The sequence below is a fragment of the Manis javanica genome, chromosome 10 (assembly GCF_040802235.1).
Source record: "Manis javanica isolate MJ-LG chromosome 10, MJ_LKY, whole genome shotgun sequence".
NCBI lineage: Eukaryota > Metazoa > Chordata > Mammalia > Pholidota > Manidae > Manis > Manis javanica.
The window spans coordinates 2,962,149-2,988,200 of NC_133165.1; the positions used below are offsets into that span (position 1 = coordinate 2,962,149).

At 45.1% G+C, this 26,052-nt stretch overlaps 1 protein-coding gene across 2 annotated transcripts in view; it reads left to right on the forward strand.

Annotated features, from left to right (window-relative positions):
- Nucleotides 1–26,052, forward strand: part of CREBBP (CREB binding protein) — a 124,786-nt gene that overhangs the window by 59,860 nt on the left and 38,874 nt on the right. Inside the window, exons 4-11 of one of the 2 annotated variants that reach the window (XM_073214575.1) lie at nt 13,431–13,671; nt 14,922–15,035; nt 21,225–21,467; nt 22,834–22,936; nt 23,315–23,461; nt 24,450–24,567; nt 25,069–25,240; nt 25,578–25,622. In XM_073214575.1, coding sequence (XP_073070676.1) covers nt 13,431–13,671; nt 14,922–15,035; nt 21,225–21,467; nt 22,834–22,936; nt 23,315–23,461; nt 24,450–24,567; nt 25,069–25,240; nt 25,578–25,622 — 1,183 coding nt within the window. The remainder of the gene's footprint in view (nt 1–13,430; nt 13,672–14,921; nt 15,036–21,224; nt 21,468–22,833; nt 22,937–23,314; nt 23,462–24,449; nt 24,568–25,068; nt 25,241–25,577; nt 25,623–26,052) is intronic. The other variant, XM_073214576.1, reaches the window with a different exon arrangement.

The window sequence follows — 26,052 nt, forward strand, 5'->3', positions numbered from 1 at the left end:
ATCTGTTCCCAAACTACTTCAAGTTTTCACTTCTTTATTCTTCTGACCTTCTCTCTGTAACTTTTCCGGGACCCGCTTTTCTCCTTTCAGTGATCTTCTGTTGACAGGATTGTCCTGTTCCTGGCCATACAGATCACAGAGCCCAGGGCAAGGCCGGCTGCTCCCTTAGCTCAGCCCCTTAGGGCTCTGGGGGCAGCAGGCGGGGATCTGGTGCGCACAGTCCTGGGCTTTTTCCCTGCTCGTCCTTGTGCGGGGACTGTGGCCCGGAACCTATGCTGGCAAGCCTCACCTGAGTCGTCACAGGCCTCCTGTGCTTCCTCGTTTGGGAAGCCTGCCCTAATGCTCCCCCCGGTTTCCTTCCCATGTCTTCTCCAGCCCCGCTTCCCCATTCTCCTCTAGTGGTAGAATACCACAGTTTGGTGGTAGAATCCCTAAGTTCTGCATTGCCCTGCCTGCCCCTGCTGCTCCAGGGGACTGAATTCCCAGGGTGGCATGCTTGTCCAGGGCTGCAGAGGGGCTTCTGGTTCCCTCCACCTGCACCAGGCTTGGGGGGACTGCAGGGACAGCCTTTTGGTCTGGAGCAGGACTTCTCTCTCCGTTGGCACAGCTGGGTCCTTCTGTGATGTGGGGCCATCCCGTGCACTGTGAGGTGTTTAGCCATGCTTCTCCTTCCCTGCAAACCAAGGAAGCAGTTTGGTCCTCGCCACCTGCATACCAGCGAGCCACCACTCCCCAGGGGCGTACGTGGGCTTGGCGGGAGGCCCGCAGCAGGTGCCTCTGGGCGGCAAATGGAGTGACTTTGTAAGTGGGTACAGGTGGGCTGTGTGGCGGCGTGACCCAGTCACAGCTTCGGTGCTGTGGGGTGGGAACCAGAGGGACTGGCGTAAAAGTGGGGTGGCCACGGACTTGTTTGCCTAACATCTAAGTGCTACTCATGGCCTACGTTGGACCTCATTCTTGCAATGGCCTCTTGAAAGATGTTCCCTGTCCCATTTCACATGTGAGTCTGAGTTGGGTTTTGATTTGTCCGGGGCTCTGTGGCCTCCAGTTAGTAAAGCCCAAAGCGCTTCTTAATTACACCCGAGGCCACGTTATCTGCCCAAGGTCTTGGGGAGTGCTTCCCTGGCCTGCGCTGAGGCCGCTGCTTGCAGGTCTCGAACATGCTCTTCCTTGAGTTTCTAAATTATATCTGGCCACTTGGAATCCATAGATGTTTGCACAGTGAGGGGAAGCAGTTACTGAAAATCTAGGTATCTTTAATGAAAAAAAGAGAACTGTGAAGCAGCCCAACTAGATTTAGTGTCCCAACAATTCAGAATGGGACTCTGATGCCAAAGCACCTGGTGTTGAGCTCTACTCAGGCATTGACCAAGGGGCTCTTGCTTTTTTCTTCTAGTTTATAGAGGATTCCAGCATCCCTGGGTGGGGAAGGTGGGGGCAGAGGATATGGCCATTACTTTAATTCACACATTTGTAGAATCTTCTCTGGGCCCTGGTGCACCCAGAATGCAGGTGGTGATGATGTAGCCCTCGCCCACTTTGCTGAAACTGGGAGGAGGTGGTGATGGAAAACAAATAATGACCAAATGCAGACTGGCCCAGCAGTCGGAGTAGCATGCAGTGGTTGAGATTGTCCCAGGGGCCTCCGCAGAGGGAGCCACTGGAGAGGGCCTTGCCGAGGACGGAGATTTAAGGACAGGCGGGAAGTGTGAGCAGAAGCTATGGCGACCCTGGGTGCTGGGCGTGTGCTGGCCTGCGTAGGAACCTGCAGGAGGACCAGGGGAGGCGGGGAGAGCAGTGAGATGGGGGTGCCTAGCAGGAATTGGCTCAGGGCGTGGGTGCAGGGACCACCACAGTGGTCCGGGCTGGAGGAGACAGACGGTGGGGTGGAGGCAGCTTCTCACAGTGGGGACAGGAGACTAGAGGAGGTGCCTCCGGAGCGGAGCGTGGGGTCACCACGTGAGGCATCTGTGACCCGACCTCGCATGCCTTCCTCCTGAGTGCTCGGGAGCTGGTGGCCGCCACATGCAGTGGGGCTGTGGGTGAGCCTTCTCGGGTGGGGGGCATCCCAACAGCACAAAGTGGTGGCTGAGGAAACACTGAGCGACTAAGACGAGGGCCACAGGGCGGAGGAGTGTCTCTGTGGGGTGGTCCTCTCCCTTTGGGTGGGGCGGCAGTGGGGCCCAGGCCGCCCCCGCTGCCTTCCCAGCCGCCTGAGCCTGGGTGCCGTGTGGGGAGGGGGCTTGGGTGTCTCAGCATGGGGGTCAAGGCAGACACCCGTGTTCCTAGATTTTGATGTGGCATCTCAGTTCAGCTCTGTCTTAAGCCATTTTACTTGTAATTTAAGTCTATGGATTTTTGAAGTTGGTTAGAAATTTCATCATATGATTGTATTTCATGACTTTAATTTCACTTTTTTTTTTCACATTGTAGCAGCTCTGAAATCAAGGATGTTTTAGAAACGGTCAAGTTTATATCTAATAAAATGTATGCCATTTTACTTGTTCATAATTTGAATTAATAAAAATGACATAGCTACTTAACATACATATTTACTGTATAGTTTTCCAGGACAGCTTACATGATAGAAGAATGTTTACATTATTTTAATTTGACTGACAGGTAATAGGAGCGGGGGGTGACAGGTTGGGTGGTCCTCATGGGACATGTCCACATGTGGGCCATCTAGAAGGAGGAATGTGCGCCAAAGTGTGTGGGCAGGGGCCCAGGGCACCCTGGAAGAGGGAGCCCCAATTCCTGGTGACACTGTCCTTGCTAAAGCTTTGGGTTGGGCTTCTGCTGTTTTCACCTGAAAAAGGCCTGACACACCCAGCTGGGGAGCATCTGCAGGAAGGGGGAAACTCAGGCATCAGTGGGGACTGGTCTGCCCGTGGAGTCAGTGACCTCCACGGCAGGGACACAGTTGCTTTTAAAGGAGCCTGGTTTAGAAATGGGCCACGTCTTGAGTTTATCTAATCTGAGAAAGTTTGGTGACCAAAGGGGCCTTATCTTCAGGCTTTCTCATGGGGTTTCCTACAAGATATTTCTCAGCGGAAGTTCATGTGTGTGATTTTTTTTTTTTTTTGGGGAGGAAAATCTAAGACCAGACCTACATTATGGAGACTCAATCATTCTTAACGTAACACAGGACATGCATATATCTACACGTCAGAATTCATCATGCTGTTCACTAAGATCTGTGCATTTTATTGTGTGAGTTGTAACACAGGAGATTGATCCAGAGTGCTGCTTGTTTTGAATCACTCGTGAGAGTGGTGTTAGGGCTTGTTTCCAGCATGTGTCATAGAAGTTTGAGGTGGGCACTTTGGACGAGGCCCCCCGGGACAGCTACTGATCCAGGCTTCTACACGGGAGGAGGGTGTGTCTGGAACTGTCTTCTGTGTCCTGCCAGAGTCACAGAGCTGGGCCAGCACCACCGGCAGCATGGTGGGCGAGCTGTGGCCGTGGCCCTCACTGGCTTAGCCACGCATCTTGGGTTGGTGCTACCTGCGGACCCCCTGCATCAGAGTGGTTTCGGGGCCCCATCCATTCCTCTTGGTTCAGAATCTCCTAGAGGAAGGGTGAGCAGTGTCTGTTTCTGTGGTCACTACTATTTGTAAAAAGGTTAGAATTTTTTTCTTTCTCAGTTTTCTAATGTATATAACCCAGTTCCCTCCAAGACCATTCAGGAGAATTGCCAAATAGATGGGCTTTTTGTTCTTTTTAAGCAAGCCCCTCCAGTGACACTGATGGTAGAGGAAAGTTTTTAAGAGCCACTGTCCTCTGCAGTGTGTGTGTTTTGATGCCCGGCTGTCCTACTGGGCAGTGGGTCCACTTGGTTGATCTTTGTAGTACTGCAGAAGGCTTGCCTGTTCCCCACCTTCTTTGTCTTACTCTCCTAGTTTCCTGTCCCCTGTATCCAGTTTCTGATCACCGAAGGAGCGGGGTTAAGCCTGGTGAGCGCCAGGTTCCCTGCGGAGATGCTCACGTTCTGGGAACATCGTGCACAGGCTGCTGGTACCTCACTTGTGGGAGCCGAACATCACTAGCTGCCTGACACTCTCTACCCTAGAACTGAGGAGGGCGCTTCTGTCATTCTTAGGGAACCCAAGTGTAAGTGGTCATGTCAGCTCTTCACCACAAGAGCAGTTGCTGTAGGAAATCACGCCGTAGCTGTGGATTGTGCCTCAGGGATTGAATTGGAAAATGTGGGGACAAGGTAGGAGTTAAGTGTGTGTTGTTAGTAATCCAAGTGTCTCTATTTTTAGGAGTTTACTTCTTTTCCTCTCACCTTATTGCCCCCACCTGTATCTTGAAGATCTCTGAGAAAATGTGTATGTGGGGCCTTTGAAGAATAACTTTTCTTTCAAATTCTTACCTGTAGCTGTATATATCCTTTCTACTGTTTAAACTTGCTGCTTTTGTTTTGGCAATCAAAGTCAGCTGAGAAACATGGCCTAAGCACAAAATACAGTATGCTGCAAATATCAGGAGCCATAAATTGAAGAGAATTAACAAAGTCCTTTGACATCAGACACAACCATTGGTGTTACAAGTACTCAGTCAAGGTCATTGAACTTATTTCCAATAGGGGTTTCCATTAACCAGCTGTCTTTGCTGGGTTCGAGGTATAGCCCTTTCTTCAGTGACAGGTGGAAGCGTAATTATCTCCAGAGACACAGCCCTTTTACTTCTCATCAAGTAGAGAAGGTCTTTGTGTCCAAACAATCTGTGCCTCTCAGCAGCGAGCATAGGAAATGCTGGAGATGTTGCCAGGGATTTCTGAGCGACAAAGCGACCAGCAGAGGAACTCAGTAAAGAGCACGTCGGTGGGGCTGGAGGAGGACAGTGCGCAGAGGCCATCAGCGCGACGCTTTGCCGTGCCTGAGTTGCCTGCCAAACCCAGTTTTTCCATAGTCCAGCCACCCTGGCTTCTCTTTTGCCTTTTTCTCAATCGTCTATGGCCCTATGGCTCAAATCACCTAACACCAGTTGTCAAATGAATAATTTTCCAAGTTTCCAGAAACTTTGTGTAATAAATATTCTTGAAGAATATGTTTATATATATATTGATGGTATTCAAGAAGAATATTTCTTAGAAGTTTTTGTAAATTGGTAATTCAGTGAATGTGCCTAATGCCATTTAAAACTCTAACTCGATTGAGACCTGCTGGTCTGGTCAGCCTGTCACCTTGGCTTGGAGTAGATCCAGCACCTTCTGCCTTTTAGGGATTTTTTGTGCAGTAGCCTCTCTGGCAAACCCACGCCAGTTTGGGAGGAGTGGGCTTGGGGCAGGGGAGAGGGGGTGTCGGATGAGTTGTCCCCATGCCTTTGCCCTCCTTTTTGCCCATTGAGTTTTCTTTCTCGACTCAGCCATTTGTTTTCCACTGTAAAATCACAGCATTTCTGATTTGGAAGATTACTTAGACATTGGTCTTGTCCAGCTTGCTCATTTTTTTTCCTATTGAATTTAAATCTTAAGTTGTAAGGTTCTTACCTTCTAAAAATCAATAAACACCAGGCAAAAAGAAGAGAACACAAACATTATTCCATCTGTCTAAACAGCTACATTCTGTTTCTTACCAGTTGATCTTTATCATTTCAAAGTAATGATCACTTCTTCCCAGTTTGATAGCTGTGTGCCTTCAATGAGCATTTTCCTTATTTCATGACTCCAAAGCTTTGCATACCCAGCTGTTCTGGGTCCTTCTGGGGTATCAGATCAAGCAGATACTGCAGAGCAACCCCTTATCCCATCTGCTCTTCTCTTTGGTGTCATTTTCTGACATTAAGTGGAGGTTGGAGAGAAGTCAAGTTTCCAAGTGGGCTCAGGGGAGGGATGTCTGAAGAACTCGGCCCGGACCCCAGTGGTGATGTGGAAGGTTTGGGCCAATTTAATCTGAAGGGCCCTCTCCAGGAACCCCAGCCCTCTGTGGATTTGGGACAGTGGGTGTGCAGAGGGAAAATGCACTTTGATCTCCCTTTCTGTCTTGGTCAGTTCCTGCTTTTTACTGTTAGCACTGCAGAGTCCTTTGCAGACCCTATAACCTATTGTTGGACACTTAATGGAAAACAACTTACTTATCTAGGAAGAATGCAGGGATAACTGTTATATGTACTTGTGCATATCTGTGATTATATCCTTAGAAAAATGGAGTTGGTGTAATTATTTAAACCTGCATAACAGTAACAATCCTAATAAAAATACATATTAGATGCCTTAAAATTTTAAGAAATAACCAGAGTAAACATTAAAGGTTTGTCTTTCAAGGTCATTCATTTGATGGACAGGGATGTAAACGATGACTGAGTTATGGTGACAGGTGATACATGCACAGAGCATGTGGCCAAATCTAGCAGAGACTGGAGTGGGGTGAGCAGGCAGTGCTCCCCCCCCACCTGCTGGTCACTGCTTCATGTTTAACTGCTGTTTCTCAGGCTCAGAATATTGCTCTGCAGGGTGGGGAGTCACAACTGAACCAGTGTGACGCCTTCACCATGCTGATCTCCGTCCGTGATTAGGAGTTAGGTATGAGTTGATTCGAGTTCCAGAAATGCATACTGCATATACTTTAAGGCTTTTGATTGATAACAGTACTGTTATATTGCCTTCCAACAAAAGCTGAGTACTAGGTCATCAGTATTACGTGATGACCCCAAGGCTGGGGTTATCACTCTGTTCTTTGAAAAGAGAAAATGGTGTCTCATTGTTTTGAGTTGCATTAAAGTAAAATTAAAGTACTTTCAGAGACATTCACATTTCTTTTTTTGAGTTGCTTAGTTTCTGTCCTTTGCCAATTTTTGCTAGATTCTCTTAGAACAGTTTATAAAGCAGGATGGTTAGCCCTGTGTCAAGGTGGGAGGTAGAGGTTAAGGGTAAGGACTCTACTGCCGGACCATCCACCCCACCGTCTTGGAGTGTGCCACCAGGCAAGGTGCACCCTCTGGGCCTCAGTCGCTGCTCCACTCATCCTGTAACTTGGGGCTGGCCCTGAGCTCCTTCCTCCCTCAGGGGTTGGGTATTCAGTGAGCCGCTGCTGCTTGGGTGCTGAACACTGAGCCCAGCACAAAGTACTTGAGAAATAAAGACTGGCCAGGAGGAGGCGAAGGAATAATATCTGTGGCTTTGCCTTGTGTGTTTCAGGTGCTTTTTCCTATTTTGTTGATTCCCTTTATGTTTTTCCCAGCAGTGTGGTGAAGGAGAGAGACTGTACATTCTGTAGTCTGGCCTCTGGTGCTTTCCCTTTATGGCGTGGCTGCCACTGCATCCGAATCACCAATGGGCCATTTTCTCTTCAGTGTTTTGTTTTATTCTCATTGTGAAAGTACATACATGTTCATTTTGGAAAATCTGGAAAAAATATAAAGTTTAAAATAATAAAGCGCTTCCCCCCATCTCCCTGGAACTTCAACAAATAGAAATGCTTCTGGCTCCATCCCAGATTTGTCAATCATGGTCTCTGGGAGGGAGGAATGGGGAGTCTGTATTCGAAGAGGTTTTACTGGGGGTTGGTAAGGAACCCCTGCTTTATGGTGGTGGTGCTTTGTTTAACAAAGGCCTCTACCACCTTTGCATTTCAAAATTGTTCATCTGATTACCTTCAAGTACCTTTACAATTTTATTTTTATATTTAATTTTTTGTTGTTTTCTACTGATTCTTCTGGTTTCCTTTTTCCCCAAAGTGAAATGTTTTTTGGTTATAAAAATAGTAGATGCTTACCATATGACCCAGTAATTCTACTTGTAGAAGTTTACCCAAAAAAAACAAAATCCTTGATTCAAAAACATGTATGCACTCCTATGTTTATTGCCGAATTACTTACAATAGCCAAGATATGGAAGTAACCAAAATGTCCATCAATAGATGAATGGATAAAGAAGAGGTGGTATAAATGCACAATGGAATACTATTCAGCCTTATAAAAGAAAGAAATCCTGCCATGTGGGACAACATGGATGGACCTAGAGGGCATTATGCTCAGTGAAATGGGCCGGGTAGTGAAAGACAAATACCATGTCATAGACAGCTTTTCATTGAAAGCATAAAGGTCTACATTATTATCGTCAGCCTCACATAGCAGTCATTCTGTCATCTCACACATGTTTGTGGGTCAAGCATTTGTGTAGGGTTAGGCAGGCTGTTCTTCCCCACATTGACTTGACTTGGGTTGCTTGAGGGCTGCCTTGTTTTTCATGGCTGCACGTTATGGTCTGGAGCCGTAATTTGTCAACTTAGTCCACCTCTGACAGACATTTAGGAGTTTTCCCATTTCATTAACTGAATCGGGTGTGCGCTCACTAGTCCATGTACTTCCAAATCAAATTATAAGGATCAAAAGAAATGCACGTTTTTCTTTCTGATGCATGTTGCTTCCCAGAGACACACCAACTTGCATTATCACTAAAGGAGTTGAGAATTACTGTTTATTTACACCCTCAGCAGTAATTTTTTTTATCTTGGTCATATTGGTACCCAAAAGTGTCTCTATTTTAATTTCATCATTTTTTGATGATGAGTGAGAAATAACTTTTTAAAAACAGCTTCGTTGAGATAAAATTCTCACACCGTCCAATTTCCCCCTTTAAAACACGCAGTTCAGTGTATTCAGTATATTGTGCAACCACTACCACCCTCAAGGTCAGAGCATCTTCATCACACCACAAAGAAACCCTGTGCTGTCAGCGGTTACTCCTCACTTCCCTGGACCCTCAGCCGAAGCAGCCACCGATCTGTTTTCTGTCCCTATGGATTCACTTTGTGGTTGTTTCATAGAACTGGAATTACATGAATGTGGTCCTCTGTGACTGGCTTTTTTCACTGAGCATCAAGCTTTCGAAGGTCATCCGTGATGTAGCAGGTGTCCATAGTTCTTTTTTTATGGTGAAATAATACCCCACTTTGGATAGATCACTTTTTTTTTTCCATTCGTCTGTTGATGGGCATTTGATTTGTTTCTGCTTTTTGGCTCTTATGAACAACAAACTGCTACGAACATCTCTGCACACGTTTTCATTCTCTTGGGCATATAATCAGGAGGGAAGTTGCTGGGTCATATGGTGACTCTAGGTTTAACTTTTTGAGGAGCTATCAGACCGTTTTCCAAAGTGGTGGCACCTTGTGATATTCCGCCAGTAGTGTATGAGGGCTCCAGTTGAGGGCTCCAGGTCTTCCACGTGCTCACCAATACGTGTTTTCCACCGGTTCTTTAATTGTAGCCACCCTGGTGGGTGTGAAATGTGTCTTGTGGTTCTGATTTGCCTTTCCCTAACCGGTGATGGTGTCGAACATCTTTTCATGTGTCTATTGACCATTTGTATGTTGTCTTTGGGAAAAGTTCAGATCCTTTGCCCATTTTTTAATTAGGTCGTCTTTTTGTCATTGAGCTATAAGAGTTCTTTGCATGCCCGTTATTACATCTATGATTTGTAGATCTTTTCTCCTTTGTGTTGTCTTTCACTTTCTCAGTGCTCTCCTGTTGAAATGTAATAGTTTTTAACTTTAATGAGGTCCAGTTTATTGGTTTTTTTTGTGCTTTTGGTGACATATCTGAGAATCCATTGCCTAATTCAAGGTCATGAAGGTTTATTCCTGTGGTTTTTCTAAGAGATTTATAGTTCTAGCTCTCACATCTGGGTCTTTGATTCATCTTGAGTTAATATTTAGAACGGTGCGAAGAAGGGTCCACCTTCATTCTCTTGGTGTGTGGACGTCGGTCACCTACCCTTTTCATCGCTGTTGGTCGGGAAGACTGTTCCTCCTCCACGGAGTCCTCTTGGCACTGCAGTATAGAACAGTTTCTATTTTATTTGTATTTCTTTTGTGAGGTGTCTGTACATTTTTTTGTCTAAACTTTTTAGCAGAGTAGTGTTTTTTTCTTTTTCTTTTTCTTTTTCTTTTTCTTTTTCTTTTTCCTTTTCTAAGAGTTCCTTATGTAATAATAAGTGTTACAACCTTTTGGGATAATGATTTGGCAACATCTATCAGGAGCTTTAAGAATAGGCCTTTTTTAAAATTAATATATTTAATTGAAGTATCACTGATATGCAATCTTATATTGGTTTCAAATATTGAACACAGTGGTTCAACAGTTGTCCATATTATTAAATCCTCACCCCCACTTAGTACAGTTTCTACCTGTCAACATAGGAAGATGTTACAGAAAGAATTGGCCTGTTTTTTGACTCACTATTTCCACTTCTCAAAAACCATTTTTCCTTCAGCTTTTCACTTTTTAAACTTTACTCTTATATCTTTATGTTAAGTTTTTCTTACCTTCATTCTAAAACTATTCTTTATTTTTTTCTAGTACTTTTATCATTAGTCTGTTTTTATTTGCTTTAATTTATCTGGAATTTATTTTTATATTTAAGGCAATACAGGGATCAAAGATAATCGGCCCTGCCCTCCAATTTGAACCACCACCTTTATGATACAATAATTTCACATGTACATGTGTCTTTTTCTAGACTTAGATTAAGAAATCTATAGGTTTATAGTTCTGATATCTGGCAAGATAGATTCCCCTCTTTCAGCTTACTGTTTTTTGAATATTTCTTGGCTATTGCAAAAGTAATATTAGATAAGATTTATACACTACTTCTTGGGGAATTTACAACATTCCCATTTTTGTTCCATATGTTAAAAGGGCATTTCTGGTCAAGGCACTTGCCCTCCATTCTCAGTGCCTGCCTGGGGGCTGAACAGGAAATTGCTAAGAGTCCAGAGGATGCTTCTGGCATAGATTTCAGGCCACTTACAGTTCATGCAAGTCTTTGATCTCATTGAGCACCAACCCGAGAGAGGAGTTGCTGGGCACCCAGGGTCTGTAAGGGCTTTGCAGACAGGGCTGGCCCTGTCTGAGGGTACAGCTGTACGGGGAGGGGCCAGGCACCGAGACGTGAGACCTGTCTTCTGTTCCATCTTGCTGTTCACTCAGCTTCATACTCCAGTTTGCTTTTGAGACACATGTCAACAGTGTGTAGAGCTACACATAGACAAATAATGGACCAAGTTTTGAATGTGCCTCATAGTTTCCAACCACACTATTTCTGTATGTTGAAGTGTTGACATATGGTTGAGTATAGTTCAAAAGATGCTATTAAGAACATCCTAAATGAGAAACAGTGTGTTAATTTTTTAGTAACGTAAAAGCAATCTGTTTATAATTTAATTGTAAGGTTAGGATTTTTACCTCACTTTTATATGATTTATTTTTTTGTGTATAGCATTTCTGTATTTTCAGAAACAGCAAGAAGACAACTGGAATGGTCTCTTCAACAAGGCAATGTCGTGAAAAAGCAGTTAGCAGTAGATGAAGAGCCTTAAAAACAAAAACCAAATGGAGGATGTGGGTCTTAATTCAGTCCTGATTTGTGACATCTAGCTCTGAAAGACGCTTTTTGGACAATTAGAGAAATTTATATATGGACTAGGTATTAGCAGATGTTAAAGAATTGTTCATTTTGTTAGGCATGATAATGGTATCCTTTCCTCTCTCCTTTTCTGTGTGTTTGAAATTTTCATAAGTTCAAAAGAGATCTAAACAAAGGTCATCTTGCATTTCTCACATTCTCCCATATCCATCCCTGTTGACTTCTGGTTGGACTTCCTAGTCCACAGGAATAAGCTGATCGAGCAGGACATGTTTGACATTGATACTGACAGCGTTGAAGGCTGCTTACTGAAACTTGATTTTAAGTGGCAAGGGAAAGGGGTGTGTGGGGTGTGTGCAGTTTATGCCCAGTAGAGAGATTTTGGAAAAATAAATGTATAGCCATATGCTCATTGCCCTGCTGTCATACTGTAGGAGACAGCCTAACGGTATGGGACAGAACCTGGAGTAAATGCAAGCCAAATATGTGTGTGTGTGTGTGTGTGTGTGTGTGTGTGTGTGTGTGTGTGTGTGTGTGTGTGTGCGCGCATATGATAGAAGGTTATTCTATCATAATATGCACGGCTCATTCATATGCACGTATATAGAAAAAAAGATTAGAAAGAGAAAAACTTAACAAACACTTCAGTGGTGGACTCCAAGATAGTGGAATTCAGGTGCTAATTATTAGTTGTTCAGTTGCTTTCCAAATTTTCTGTAGCATGCGTATATTACTTTTATAATAGGAAAACATAAGCATGAGGAAAAGCGTCTGTTCTCCTACAGGAGTTAAGTACTTCTCCAGGCAGGATGCTCTGCCTCGTAGGTAGGACTTTGCTTTTGCTTCAGCTGTAGCTAGGCTCCCAGGAGTCACACTTTGGGGTGGAGAAGCTGAGCAGCTTTTCTACACACTACTTTACTGAGCTCTTATAAAGAGAAACTGAAACAAAAAGCCCTCTAACTTTTTTTAAATGAAGTTTGATTCATTAAGAAGTATTTTCATAGCTTTCCCCCTCCTAATTGCAAATAGATAGTTTTGATTCTTAATTTAAAGTCAGAGTGGTGGTGTAGTTTAGGGGAGGCAGCGAGTGTTGTAAAATCACACTGGGAATAGCCGTGTCAGAGCATTAGAAAAGATAAGAAATCCCTAGACTATGAATTAACATTATTATATATGAAGAACATGACATTTCTCTTATTTCTTAAGTTTCTTTAGTAAAGTTTGTCTGAAGAATATTGGTAGTTTGTGAAGATAAGACTCCACAGGTCACCTTCTCCATTTTCTTCTCCATTTTCTTTGCAGATAAGAGGAATCATCAGTCTGGTTTGTCATTTGAAAAGCATGAAAGCAACTAAACTTTATTTGTACGTCTTTAGCAGATCATCAGATACTTTTGAAAAAATTATTGTCAGATCTCTGAGTGGAAATTTTAACGGAAGGCAAGGCATTTCATAAGTATTGACAGTTGTACTGTACGGCCACGTTAAGGATGAGTGACATACTCTTCTTTAGGAGAGAGAGTGAATGCTGCAGGTGTTGTCCTGCTGGTCACAAGATGATGTCATCTACAGGGTGGCTCCGATTCTTCCCTGCGTCAGGTATTTGCAGTGAATTGAAACTGGTCAAGCCTTGACAGTCTAATTAGGTTGAACCATGTGGAATTGCCAATGTTGGCCATTTGGGCCTACAAAAATAACACTTCCGTATGATCAAGCTGATATAACAACCACAGCCTTTCCCGCAGCCTTTCCCGCACTTGGGTGTATTGTAGAGTAAGCTGCTCGGCGATTCCTGCAGTCACGAAGAAGGACCGTCCTGTTGCTCCGAGATGGTCGCGCCCAAGGGGACAGTCCTCAGCCCTGGTGCAGGCTGGCTGATTGCTGTGCCCCTGGGTCTTGCTTAGTCCCTGAGGAGTTAAGAGACCCACACCAGCCGCCTTCTTTCTGTGGCCAGTCCTCTCCAGCAGCTTTAACACTAGTTTGAAAAATAATAAATGCACATGAAACACAACTCTAAAAGCTTATTAAAATATTTGTATTAATTTGTTTAATTTTAGTCTCAGATGCAAACGTCAGTGGGAATTGTACCCACACAAGCAATTGCAACGGGCCCCACTGCAGATCCTGAAAAACGCAAACTGATACAGCAGCAGCTGGTTCTACTGCTTCACGCCCATAAATGTCAGAGACGAGAACAAGCAAATGGAGAGGTTCGGGCCTGCTCGCTCCCACACTGTCGAACCATGAAAAATGTTTTGAATCACATGACACATTGTCAGGCTGGGAAAGCCTGTCAAGGTAAGTGCCATTTTCTGAGGTCCTGGAGGCTTAGGATGAAGTTGTCTTCATGTCCGTAGGCAGCTCCCTTGTTAATCAGGTTCCCGTGGCCTCCGTCCCCACACACCGGCCACTTCGGTGCCCGCGGACTGCTTAGCCTCCCAAGAGAGGCGATGAGGTGTGATACTCCAGGAGCCCCGCTGGGCGAGGCTGTGCCCCCTTTCGTTCTTCTCCTCGCGCCTCGGGGGACGTTTGTCACTTTCTAAGCTCCGTCTTCTTCGTAAAATCTCTGGATACAGCAGCATTCTTTGGGCAACGTCGCATCTGCAGACACGCACACGTTCTTCCCTCGCCCTCCAGCGTCCATCTTGCAGTTGTTCCCTGTGCTCAGCGCACTGCCCTGCCTCTCCACCATCTCATCTTGGGGCTGACGGGTCCCAGCGAGGTTGTCCTGGGTGACTGTCCAGGACCTGGGAACTGCGCGCCCCATATCATCCCTGCCGCTGCCTTCCTCCCGCTCGAGGAGGGGTGAATCGGGCACATCGTGTGCCGCCTTTCCCCTCTTCTGTGGCAGACACCTCAGTTCTGCTGAAGAAAGTGTTTCTTACCAACAACCGTACTTTCCTGTAATCTCCTCTTTCCTTCTCTTCTTCCTTGGGCTCCTAAACCGGAGGAACACTCTCTCTTGTCTTCCTCTCTCCCTCTCTGACATTTGTGAGTCCTGAGCACAACCCTGACCCTGATGGAGAAGCAGGGGAGGATCATGCGAGGGCTTTAGAAGGAATCAGAGCACCTTAGTACATAAGCGAAGATGAAGGCCATTAGATCTCACTGGCCTCTCGAGTGCTTTGAAAAGAGTTGGGGTCCCTTTCTGAATCTGTACAGACTTCTCATTTGCTTCTCTCTGTATTTCTCCTCAAGGTAAAATTTTATTTTAAATAGTGACATTACAGAATTACTACCTTTCATTCCAGTTGTTCAGTATTTCAGATCAAATAGTTTTTATTTTGTTTTGTTTTTGTTTTGTGGGCTGACCGTAATCACCATCATTCATAACATTGCTTCTATAGGAAGTTTTTGTTTGGAATTCCCAACAGTCGACTTACAAACCTTTTGGAAACAGCCTGTTTGTAAGTTGAGGACTGTGTATACTGTGTTATGGTTACACTTGTTACCATTTTCTTGTGGAATCTGGCATTATAATTTAGGTGTGATTGAAAGTGTGACGATTTGGATAGAAAAATAACATCTCGTTGTTTTTCTGGTCATAGTTGCCCATTGTGCATCTTCACGACAAATCATCTCTCATTGGAAGAACTGCACACGACATGACTGTCCTGTTTGCCTCCCTTTGAAAAATGCCAGTGACAAGCGAAACCAACAAAGTAAGTGAGCACTGGGGGTAGAGAAGCTTGGAGATGAGAAAATAAGCTATTTGTAAAGAGAATACAGAAGAGTAGGTAGGAAGCAGGGAGAAATTACAACCACAGAGTACAATGGCAAGCAGAGACGCGAGGTGGAGGCACAGGGACAGGAGAGCAGAGCTAGGCTTAGCGAGGACATGGTGCACGGTGTGTGCAGCAGACATCAGGGTGGGAGTCTTATTCCCCCCCTGCACATGTGCACTGCAGCCAGCAGCGTGGAGCGCAGGGGCCAGCAGGAGGACTCTTCTGTATCTTGACAGATACTCAGTATCTGAGGGTTTGAATGTCATGTCACAGTAGTGGCAGTGACTTTGGGAGGCGGGGGAAGCAAGGGGGACACTTCTTCAGGCACGGGAAACCCCTCATCCTAGAGTGACTTGTGAGGACTCCGTGCTGTAGAAGAGCGGGTCTGCCTGGGTGAGCATGAACTGCCACGGGTAGACAGTGGGAGGGTTTCCCTCCTGTGGAGATGCAGTTCCCAGACCTTTCTGTGTAACTAACAGTTAATTCAGCACAGATTGAGAGTCTGTCCCAGGACTGGCTGCATCCTGATTGCTGCCATTGTTGTGTTGTCTTTAGAGTCGTCTGTGCAGCCCCGAACCGAGCAGTTAGGCGGTGGTCCCGCATAGGAGGCCTGTGTGTGGCTCTGCAGCTCCCCGCTGTCTGTAGGAATCAGAGCAATGGAAGGATGCCCATCTCTTCCCAATTTTAAGGCCTTCCCTGTCATTTCAGAGGCACAGCTTTGGCCTTTGGGTGTGTCCCTCCGTTTGGAGAGAAGGGACTCACCCTTCGATCCCGTGCTGCCCCTCGCGCCTCCCAGCACACACGGTCTTCCCCTTCTTCCTCCTCTTCCTCCGTCTTGCCACCCTCCTTTGTTTGGGGTTATGTGTTCATCGCTCTCGTTCTTCTTGATCATCGTCCTCAAGACCTGGCTGCTGCCTGGAGAACCTGCTGCTTTTCTTTCTGGAAGTCTCAGGGTGCGGGGGAGGTGGAAAAGCGGATCGTTCCTAAGAGTGCCCGGGAGCAGAGCCTGGGGCCGGCCCGCCTCTCATCCCCTGCTGGGCCAGCTCCGCTCCCTGGTGAGAGGACCCTAAGCACAGCATCATAGCACATAGTGAGCCGTTCTGGGGCCGTGTGCCTGTTGGCTTCCTTCGCTGCAGGAGTCATGCCAGATTTCCTTGAACAGCCACTTTCCTAAATCAGTTAAACTATTCGCTGATTAACTAGATTTTGAATTAATACACAGTTTTCCAGGACATGTCATTCAAAGTGAAGTTCTTGGAGTCTGGGTCTCCAGAACCATTATTTGGGTTGGTAGTTGTAGTGGAATGCTGCCTGTTTTTCCTCCCAGTTAGTGTAAAACTTTTTCTTTAACTAGAATATCATGATGGTTGCAATTTCTTGCGTTTGAGGACACGTTTCAGTAGTAGACTTGTTAAGTGCCAAAACACTGATTCCCTGAATGAATGAAGTTAGGACTTCGTTCTGAACTTCTAACCTGGGGGTGTGGCTTTTCTGGGACCTTTTGTTTTCAGTATGTGTTACCATGACAGCTTTAAACTTTCGTGATTTCTCTTTTTAAGAAACACTTATGTGGTTTTTGTTTTAAGAAAAGAAAAAAGAAATGTATGTGGTTTTTTGTTTTGTTTTGAACATCCTTATAACTGCCTGAATGTTGTGATGACTGATCCAGGGCATGTTCTCTGAAGTGGTAAACCACACTCTTTCTCCTAGTCATAATGTGAGGTGTTACCAAGGTGATTTTATAATACAAAGTCACGGGGACTATTTAGACTATGCCAGGTTTTGGTAATTTTTCATAGAAGAAATGAAAGCACCTATTTAAAAATTTCTTAAGTGCTTCTCAAATTAGGTGTCACCTCTGAGTGTGTCCTTTGAACTCTAAACTATATGGTGAGTATAGAGGAGTTTGATGTGGAGAGCGAGAAAGTTCCAGGGAAACATTTTTGTGAACTTTGTTGTTCTCCCCTCCTAAAGCACATTGTGCTTACCATGTGTGCAGACGTGGATCAAGCACCAAGAAAAGGTGAATCCGAGCCTTCAGTAGCATAAAGTTGGGTCCCAGAGTCAGAGTACATACATTTAAAATGAGCCGATGACCAACCAAGCATATCTTTACTTGAAGGACTGAGGTAGGGACAGTCAGTGGTGTGGACTGTTGGGGAAGGTGGGCTCAGAGTGTGCTCAGGGTGGGACCTCACCGGGCACAGCTGCGACAGAGTAAACATTCCAGAGGCAGGAACACTATCTGCATAGCCGACCTACCAGCAAGGGCGGCGTCTGATGGGCTCGGAGGTCCCCGTGCGAGCAGCCTGGTGATGGAGGGAAGAACTGTTTCTGGCAGCTGGTGAGGACCCCTGGGACAGTCTGAGACTGGCCTCTGCCCCGCCGGTGGTGCTTTCTAGGCAGGGCTTCCCATAGGTGCCTGCCTTACCTGGTGCCCACGTCCCACTGACTTCTCTCATGGCCGTCCTATTGAGAGAAGCTGCCAGTTACCTGTGGAGCTAAACTGATTGTCCTTGAGGTGAAACCCAGACCATTGGTTACCTTTTTGGCCCATGTTGAGATTTTGTTTGATTTTTCTAAAGATTCTGTAACCACTGATCTTGAGCTATCCAACTCTTACAGAGAGAATCAGATTTTAGTGAATAATTAGAACTTTCCAGGGTATATACTTGATGTTAGTCTTTGCATCTGACTTTCAGTGAATTCAGTGCACAGGATGCACAGAAGACTGGAGCTGTGTGAGCACATAACTGAATTCCTGTCTGCACCCCTCTTCCCTCATCAGTGAGTTCCTTCCACTCACAGTACAGCCCCTCAGAGCAGCTGCACAGGCACTTCCAGGTTCTTGTTAGAAGTGCAGAAGCTTGGGCCCCATCCCAGACCCCTGTTTTAGAATCCACGTTTTAACAAGTTTCCAGGTGGTTGATGTGTGTATCAGTGGTTGGACTGTGCTGCCCTGGATGCCTCAAGGGGCTGGTGTCCGTCCTGGGGCCCCGGAGAAGGTCTCAGTTACTCTGTGAGGAAAGCATGAGTTTCCCAACTCAGAATCCCAGAAGGACTGTCAAACCGAGTGCTACAGGGTTAGTCCTGGAGCCAGACTGAACCCACACGTTGCCCACAGCTGCCTCGACGTGGGGTGGGCTGCGGTGTGAGCCCATCAACTGTCTGAGGCAGCAGCCCTCTAGCCTGTTGCTTGAATACCTCTGCTGACTTGGCGCTCACTGCCTAGCCTTCCTATTTGTCCAATTGTAGGCATCTCTGATTGTTTGAAATGTCTTCCTTCATGATATTGAGTCCAAATCTCCCTCCATAAAATTTCTCTCACAGGGCAGCCTGCTTAGGTGCTCAGAAAGTGGCGTTGAACTGGCCCTTGTTCACTTGAGGGCTCTCCAGAGATTCTCACGCACGTCTCTTGACAGACTGGTTGGGGTGGCAAGCAGAGGGCACAGTGAAACCTAAGCGTCCAGAGGGGTAGAGTTGTGGGCTTGTTTGCCCTGCTTTAAGTACTGAACAGCCGTTGGTGTGATGTACTTCATAGAACAGCTTTTTTCCTAATTGCTGGGTAGCACAGTGTTGCCACTCCTGAGCTGTTTGGAGGGCTTGTGTGTCATGAATGGTGGCGGAGGCCAGGCCCTTTGGCTTTGTGGTCGTGCTCTATGCCACGCACGAGAAGGGGCTGGAAAGGAAGGCCGTCCCAGTGCGCATGGTGCCTACGTGAGGCCTGCTAGCCCGGGGTTAACTCTGTGAGGGATGCGCAGGTCTGAGTAAATTCTAGCACCACTTTCTCCATAGAAATCTTAGTAGTGACAAGATGGTAGGTGCTTTACCTGCTTCCTGGTGTGTCTCCTACCACTCTGACAAAGTTTTGGAATTTAATTTGTGTCAGTGTTCATTGGACTTCCAAATTGAGCCCAGTTTTACTGAGAAAAAAATAAACACAGACTGCTGTCAGATTGTGGAGTGAGTGAGGATTGAGGTAGATGCCCAGAGACGAGCAGAGACCAGCAGGCACTGTGGGACTCGGGAACACCTCACCACCCAAGAGCCGGAAAATGGTCACAGAGCAGTGGCAGCATCTTGAGCTTGCAAAACAGTGTGTGATCACTTGTACCTGAAAACTCCCTTCTCAGTCAGCCGTCACACCGGGAGATGCCCGTGCACCTCGACCCTGAAATATTCGTGCCGTCTCATGGCAGCTTTGGGGCTCAGGTGGGGCCAGGCTTAAGTGTCAGAGGCCTTTTCATTTGTTTGCACTTTGTGTTCCTTGCCACCGAACTGTTTGAAATGTCCAGTACCGAATGCTTACTTGTCTTCTGAGAGGTTTGTTTGCTTTTAAAATAAAAAATAGAGTAATATTTACATTTACAAAATGTATATTTTTAACAAAGAAAAGTTACTTTATCAGCAGCTTCTGTAGGAGGCTCTGGCTGCCCCATAAGTGGCCTTGGCCTTGGGAATGGCATTTGCTCTAAGGTGGGACATTCTGGCCAAAAGGATGGCGTTGGCCAATGTGTGGCGAAGGTGGAATATAGTAGGAAGAAGACATTATTAAAGCGTAGCTGCTGCAACTTCACCTGGAAAAGGGGAGATAAAATTGTTGCTTTAAATTCCTCTCCGCAGTTGATCACTTTGTGTATCAGATGCAGTCTGGGTCTTTTTTTTCTTATACCATAAGGTGATAGGAAAATAAATCATCCTACCATTACTATTTTCCTTTCCATGTCATAGTTCTTTTAGAAAATTTAGCATGTGATGGGGATAAAGTTTTAGGGAGTGTTAACTACTAGAAAAAATACTTTTAAAGGTATTACACCTGACTTAACTTCAGCTACACACTTGTTAAGTGTACCTTGAGAATTGCTTTTCATTTATAATAATGAGGTGCTTGGTGTGTATAATCCTATCTAATGAGCATTAATGAGATTGAGATCTGAATATCCTTATTAGAAAAGTTCATAGTATGGAATGTGTAAATACCAAGATTTTTTTTTTAACACATTTCAGTTTAATTAAGCTACTGTGATATTTGAGTTGTTTATGTTACAGTTGCACTGATTATTTAATGTGAGAATATTGTTACACATAATGGTCTGAATTTGAAAGAAAGGCTTTGTGGTAGTGTTTTATGTATAAAGATCATATGTTATAGTGTTGATTTTATAAGTTGGTATTTATAACATGAGTAAAGTTTGCAAAAGTTGGAAAGAAAGGAATTCTTAAGACTGAAAACAAATAGCGTGACCCAAAAGTTCTGCCATATGGTCAAGTGCTCCCTAAATGAGGACATTTGCATGGATGACAGTCAGATGACTTGAACTTGAAACGGGTAAGGAGGTGCAAGTTTGGGGTCATCTCTTTTAACCTTGCAGCCCTTTGGAATGGGGTTGTTTCTGTCAGCACAGGTTTTCCTTTAGTTTCTGGGATCGACTGGGTAGGTGGTGCAGCAGGAGGGAATACCCTGCAGGCCACCAGAAGGCCGGATAGTGGGAGCTGAGGATGGCCCCAGGAGGCCGAGTGGTTCCTGAGTATCAGTGGTACTGAGGTGATGCCTTGTTCCACCCATTAATTTCAAATACATCAGTCAGCCAATCAAGTGCCATGTTTCTTAAACAGCTTTATGTAGTCAGAGAGCTCAGCATGATGCTTGCTTGCACAGGAGGCCATAGGAAAGGCATGGTGTTAATGTGGTCATTGTATGCTTTAAGTTCTGATGAATTGCAATTTTTTTATGTCATAGATTTCTTAATCAGTAACAACACTGACCCGCTGGGTATCACTTCTGCTACTTCTGTTAATCCTGTAACTGCAGGTGAGCAGTGAAGGACCAAGGGGTGTTCCTCAGTTCACCCCAGTGGTGGCTGATGACCCCCAGAGAAGCAGAGCGCTTTGGCGCTGTCATGTGTTTGCCCTGACACTCCTGGAACTGACCTTTTCCGAGTCTCTAGATTTAATGCTAGTGCTTCTTATTAAGTGATCTCTGATTTTGTGGTCTCTTGCTTTCTAAGAGAGAAGCTTGAACTTCCTTTAGCTTTTGCTCAGCTGCTGTTTTGCAGAATAGATGTAATTTGTGAACTTTTCCCTTTTACTTACCTTCTTTGTCTGTCTGTCTGTTTGTTCTTGTAGCCATCCTGGGGTCTCCAGCTAGTGGAATTCAAAACACACTTGGCTCTGTTGGCGCAGGCCAGCAAAATGCTACTTCTTTGAGTAACCCGAACCCCATAGACCCCAGCTCCATGCAGCGAGCCTACGCTGCTCTTGGGCTCCCCTACCTGAACCAGCCCCAAACGCAGCTGCAGCCTCAGGTTCCGGGCCAGCAACCAGCACAGCCTCAAACTCACCAGCAGATGAGGACTCTCAACCCCCTGGGTAGGTGAACTCTCAAGATCTCCTTTATCTAAATGCAGCCATGGGAATGTCAGGTCTTCCAGAACTCACAACTGTTTGTAGTCACTGTTTTTACTTTAAATTCAAATTAACATACATATATTAAAGGGATGGTGTCTTTTAAATGATTGAAACAAAACACTTATAGGGAAAAGGGCTAAAGTGTGGGTGCAAGGAAGCCATGTGGTCTTCTACAAAGAACAGCTCTTGCGAATGAACCTGCATTTTTTTGCTGGGCCACTTTTGTCTGGACAGTTTTCGAGGAAGGTGTTTCGTATGGCCCAGAATGCTAAATTTCACATGTCAGAATACCATCGTGCCACTTGCATTGGCTCCCAGTAGACCATGTATTTGGTACATGTAGGAGAACTTGTAGGTGGTCTGCCAGTTCAAGCACATCTCGGTTACAGGCTACCCACAGCAGAGGTGACCAGCCGATACCTGGGGTTAGTATGAGTCTCAGAAAATCCCTCCTGTCTCCGCCTTCTCCATGTTGTTATCCCAACCCATCATTTGCCATTGGTTGGTCATTTGCTCACATATCTCCACAATTTTTGCCATCTCTGCTTGGTGTTTCCCTAATATTTTTCTTTAAATTTATACAGTCATTTAAAACTTAGGCTTTAGCCAAGCAGTTAACATCAGTCAAGTTAAGGCTATTATGCCAGTTTTGTTCTTTTCCTCATAGAGTAAGTATTTTAACCTTAAAAGTGACTTACTAAAAACATTCATTTTTTGGTTTTTGGAAAACAACCACCCTAATACATACCTAACTCCTACTGGCCAGGACACTGGATTGGGGTCTTAAGACCTGATTTCTAATCTACCTCTACTCCTACTGATGGTATGATTTGTAACAAGATCATTAACCTCTGAGTCTCCACTTTTTCTTACTTTAAAGTAAGTACTGTAGATAAGCTGACCTTTTATGTTTCTCACCTGCAATTAATTTCTGTGATTTTTTTTTTTCTGATACACATAAAAAACAAAATAAAAGATGACACAAATATATGCAACAGGTCAGCTTAGTTGTTCAGGACATGATATTAATGAAGCCAGAATCAGAATCTGAAGCTACAAGTGGATCATTTCTAGTTCTTTCTGCAGCCATAGAGAACATTGCCGTACCAGCTGGCCTTATTTGGGTTACACGGTATAGTGAGAGGGAGTCTGCAGCTGAATTTGTACAACTTGATCACTGCTATTAAAAAATGTAACACCCAGAGTCCTGCCAAGTGTTGATTATAACTCATAAGAATCACTTACCTATGTGGTGACTGGTTTATCTGGTATTACAACTCTGAAGTGTGGGATTTAGGAGTTGGCTGATGTCTTTCTGTCTTTAAAGGAAATAACCCAATGAACATTCCAGCAGGAGGAATAACAGCAGATCAGCAGCCGCCAAACTTGATTTCAGAATCAGCTCTTCCAACTTCCCTCGGGGCCACAAAGTAAGACCAAGTTTCAATCAGCTCCTATCTGAGTGATAGTCACACGTGAAAATGGGCTGAGAATCACACAGAACTCTGTGATTCTTTCTAAGCGTGTGGCAGAGAAAATAGTTTAAACAGGGCAGTGGCAGGGGAGGGGAAATGCTATTTTTCTTCCTTCCTTCCCTTCCTTCTTTCTTTCATTATAGAACAGATAATAGGTTAATTGTAGAACAAAAAGATTAAACATGGTCTCAGTTTTGTTATATATCCATCACTTGGCTCTCCTGACTTAAACTTTGAAAAAGTCCCATAAAAAGTAGGGGTGCAGAACCTTACTTAAATGAAGTGCCCTGGCTATACTCGAGTAGATGGTGAGTGCTCCTGTTTTTCCCTCAGCCCCCTGATGAATGACAGCGCCAGCTCGGGGAGCATCGGCGCCCTCAGCACCATACCAACAGCCGCCCCTCCTTCCAGCACTGGCGTCCGGAAGAGCTGGCACGAACACGTCACTCAGGACCTGCGGAGCCATCTAGTGCACAAACTGTACGTGCCCACCTCACCTGTTATTCACGTGACCAGAACATTCTGTGGCTCATGTCAATATGAGAGTTTTGCGGTTTCGTCGATGCCGGGTGTAATTCCTGACTGGGCCCTTGGGCCTGGGTGATGGTACCCTAGCAGCTGCGGAGGGTGTGTGCTTGTTTAGAGAGTCAGACACTGCTGACAGACCAGAGAATCTTAGCCCCTGCATCCCAGGGTGGGGCCGTGTCAGAGCATCTGTGGCTTGACCTTACAGAGAGGTGTGAACTGTGACGTGCAGCCAGGCCGCTCTGAATGCACGGTGGGGCTGGGATTAGCTCAGAAGCTTTGCTTTATTTTATGGCTCAAGATTACAGTTGTAGAGATCCCTGAGATTTGGGAAAATGTGGACAGGGGGCATGACAGTAACACTGCACAGTCAGGTGACATAGGGCAAGTTAACAGTTATCTTTCTCATGCTAGTTAAGTTAAATTGAAGGTGAAGTTAATCAGCTTGAGTCCCTTGGAGGTTTTTTCTTTCTTCATCATTTTAATCAAATATTTTTATAATGAATAGATTAAAAATTAGGAATTTGAGATCATGTTAGTCTTGAGATGACTCAGCACTTACTGTCACTAATAGCAAAATAATAGTGTGTGTTTGACTTGTGGATAAATTGACAGGTCAGTGTTATCTCCAGAGAGTGACCACAGTTTATTCATATACTGAGAGAGTGGGGGTTTGTCTCTAGGGTGCATTGCGCCCATAGATAGATGATCCTGTTTCTTCCCATGGAGAGGCCCTTTAAGGGGTGTGCTGGCAGTATAATGCACGCTCAGAGCTGTTAGATCTATTGACTGGTTTTCCCTTTAAGTATGAAGTTCTCAAGATAAAATTCCTTATTTCTAAATGAAGAATTTTTTTAAATAACCAGTTTTTTTCCTGCTGTTATAGTAACATAGCAAGATACTGATGTATTGAAAGTAGGTTGATTGAATATGGTCCTTTCAGTGTCCAAGCCATCTTCCCAACACCTGACCCTGCAGCCCTGAAGGACCGCCGCATGGAGAACCTGGTGGCCTATGCTAAGAAAGTGGAAGGGGACATGTATGAGTCTGCCAACAGCAGGGTAGGTTGCCACGTGTGTTCCAGCCTGCGCACCACCTATGGCAGATAAAACTGCACCTGTCTGGCCGATTGTCTGGAAAGGGGGAAACCTGTTAGTTGGGTAGACTCATTACCTTGTGGAAGCTGACCAGGGAGGCTAATTACGAATGTGACCACTGCAGTGGTAAATAAGGCATATAAAATTATATTTAATCCACAAGTGGGCATGATTGTTTATCATGCTTGCACTGTTATTGCTAGTATCAATGAACATCTAAGAGGTTCAACTGTGGAATGAAATGAAACATGCATGTAGTACTGTACCTACTGTCATAAACAAGCCTGTAATATCACTAGGAGTTCAGTGAGAATTTGGACCTTTGATTTATCAGAAGTGCTGAATACTTATCTTTGCCCGTGTATGTAATTTAGAAGTGTATTAGTGTGTTAGAACGTGCAAAACAGATCTTTTTTTTTTTTTTACAATTTTGGCTATCTAATAGTGAATGTTACTGCTTTTCAGGATGAATACTATCACTTATTAGCAGAGAAAATCTACAAGATACAGAAAGAACTAGAAGAAAAACGGAGATCACGTTTACACAAACAAGGCATCTTGGGTAACCAGCCAGCCTTACCGACCCCTGCGACACAGCCTCCCGGGATTCCACAGGCACAAACTGTGAGACCTCCAAGTAAGGGCTCATTTCCTCCGCCTGCCTTTAGGCTGCTTACTTCTGTTTCCTTCTGTGTTGGGAGTGTACTTCTAAGCACACAGAATTATTTCTCAGGAATCCTGCACTCTGGAAAATGTGTGGCAGTGGTTGTGACCTTCGGCATTGGCCTGTGTTTGGACATTGAGACTCTCCCATGGAGAGGCCCTTTAAGGGGTGTGCTGGCAGTAGAATGCACGCTCAGAGCTGTTAGATCTATTGACTGGTTTTCCCTTTAAGTTTGAAGTTCTCAAGATAAAATTCCTATTTCTAAGTGAAGAATTTTCTTAAATAACCAGTTTTTTTTCTGCTGTTATAGATGGGCCCATGCCCCTGCCAGTGAATCGCATGCAGGTTTCTCAAGGTATCTAAATATTATTGTGAATCATATTTTGCTTTAACATCCAACAGTTACCAAGTTTACTGGTGTTTTCTTCCCCTCTGTACTTCTTTATAGCCCCTGATTCCTTCCATTCCTTTTTGCAGATGAGTAGAATTCAGTCCCCCAGGCAGTGTGAATATCTGCTGTGTTTTGGAGGTTAGGAGATCATAGGAAAGCTCTCTAAGGAGGTCAGAAGTAGGATTCAGGCTCCCCTCCCCACCCCTCCAAACTTAAGGGGCAGATGGGACATGACTCTTTGGAAGAGTCTGCAAACAAAACGCTGGAGATGGTGGAAGGAAACATGTCTGAGTGCCCCTAAGGAGAGCATTGAGCCGGTCCTAGGCCAGGGAACCCCACAGGAGGGGGAGGGGGGCATGTGCGGCTGCTGCTCTGGGCCCTGGGAGCACGAGCA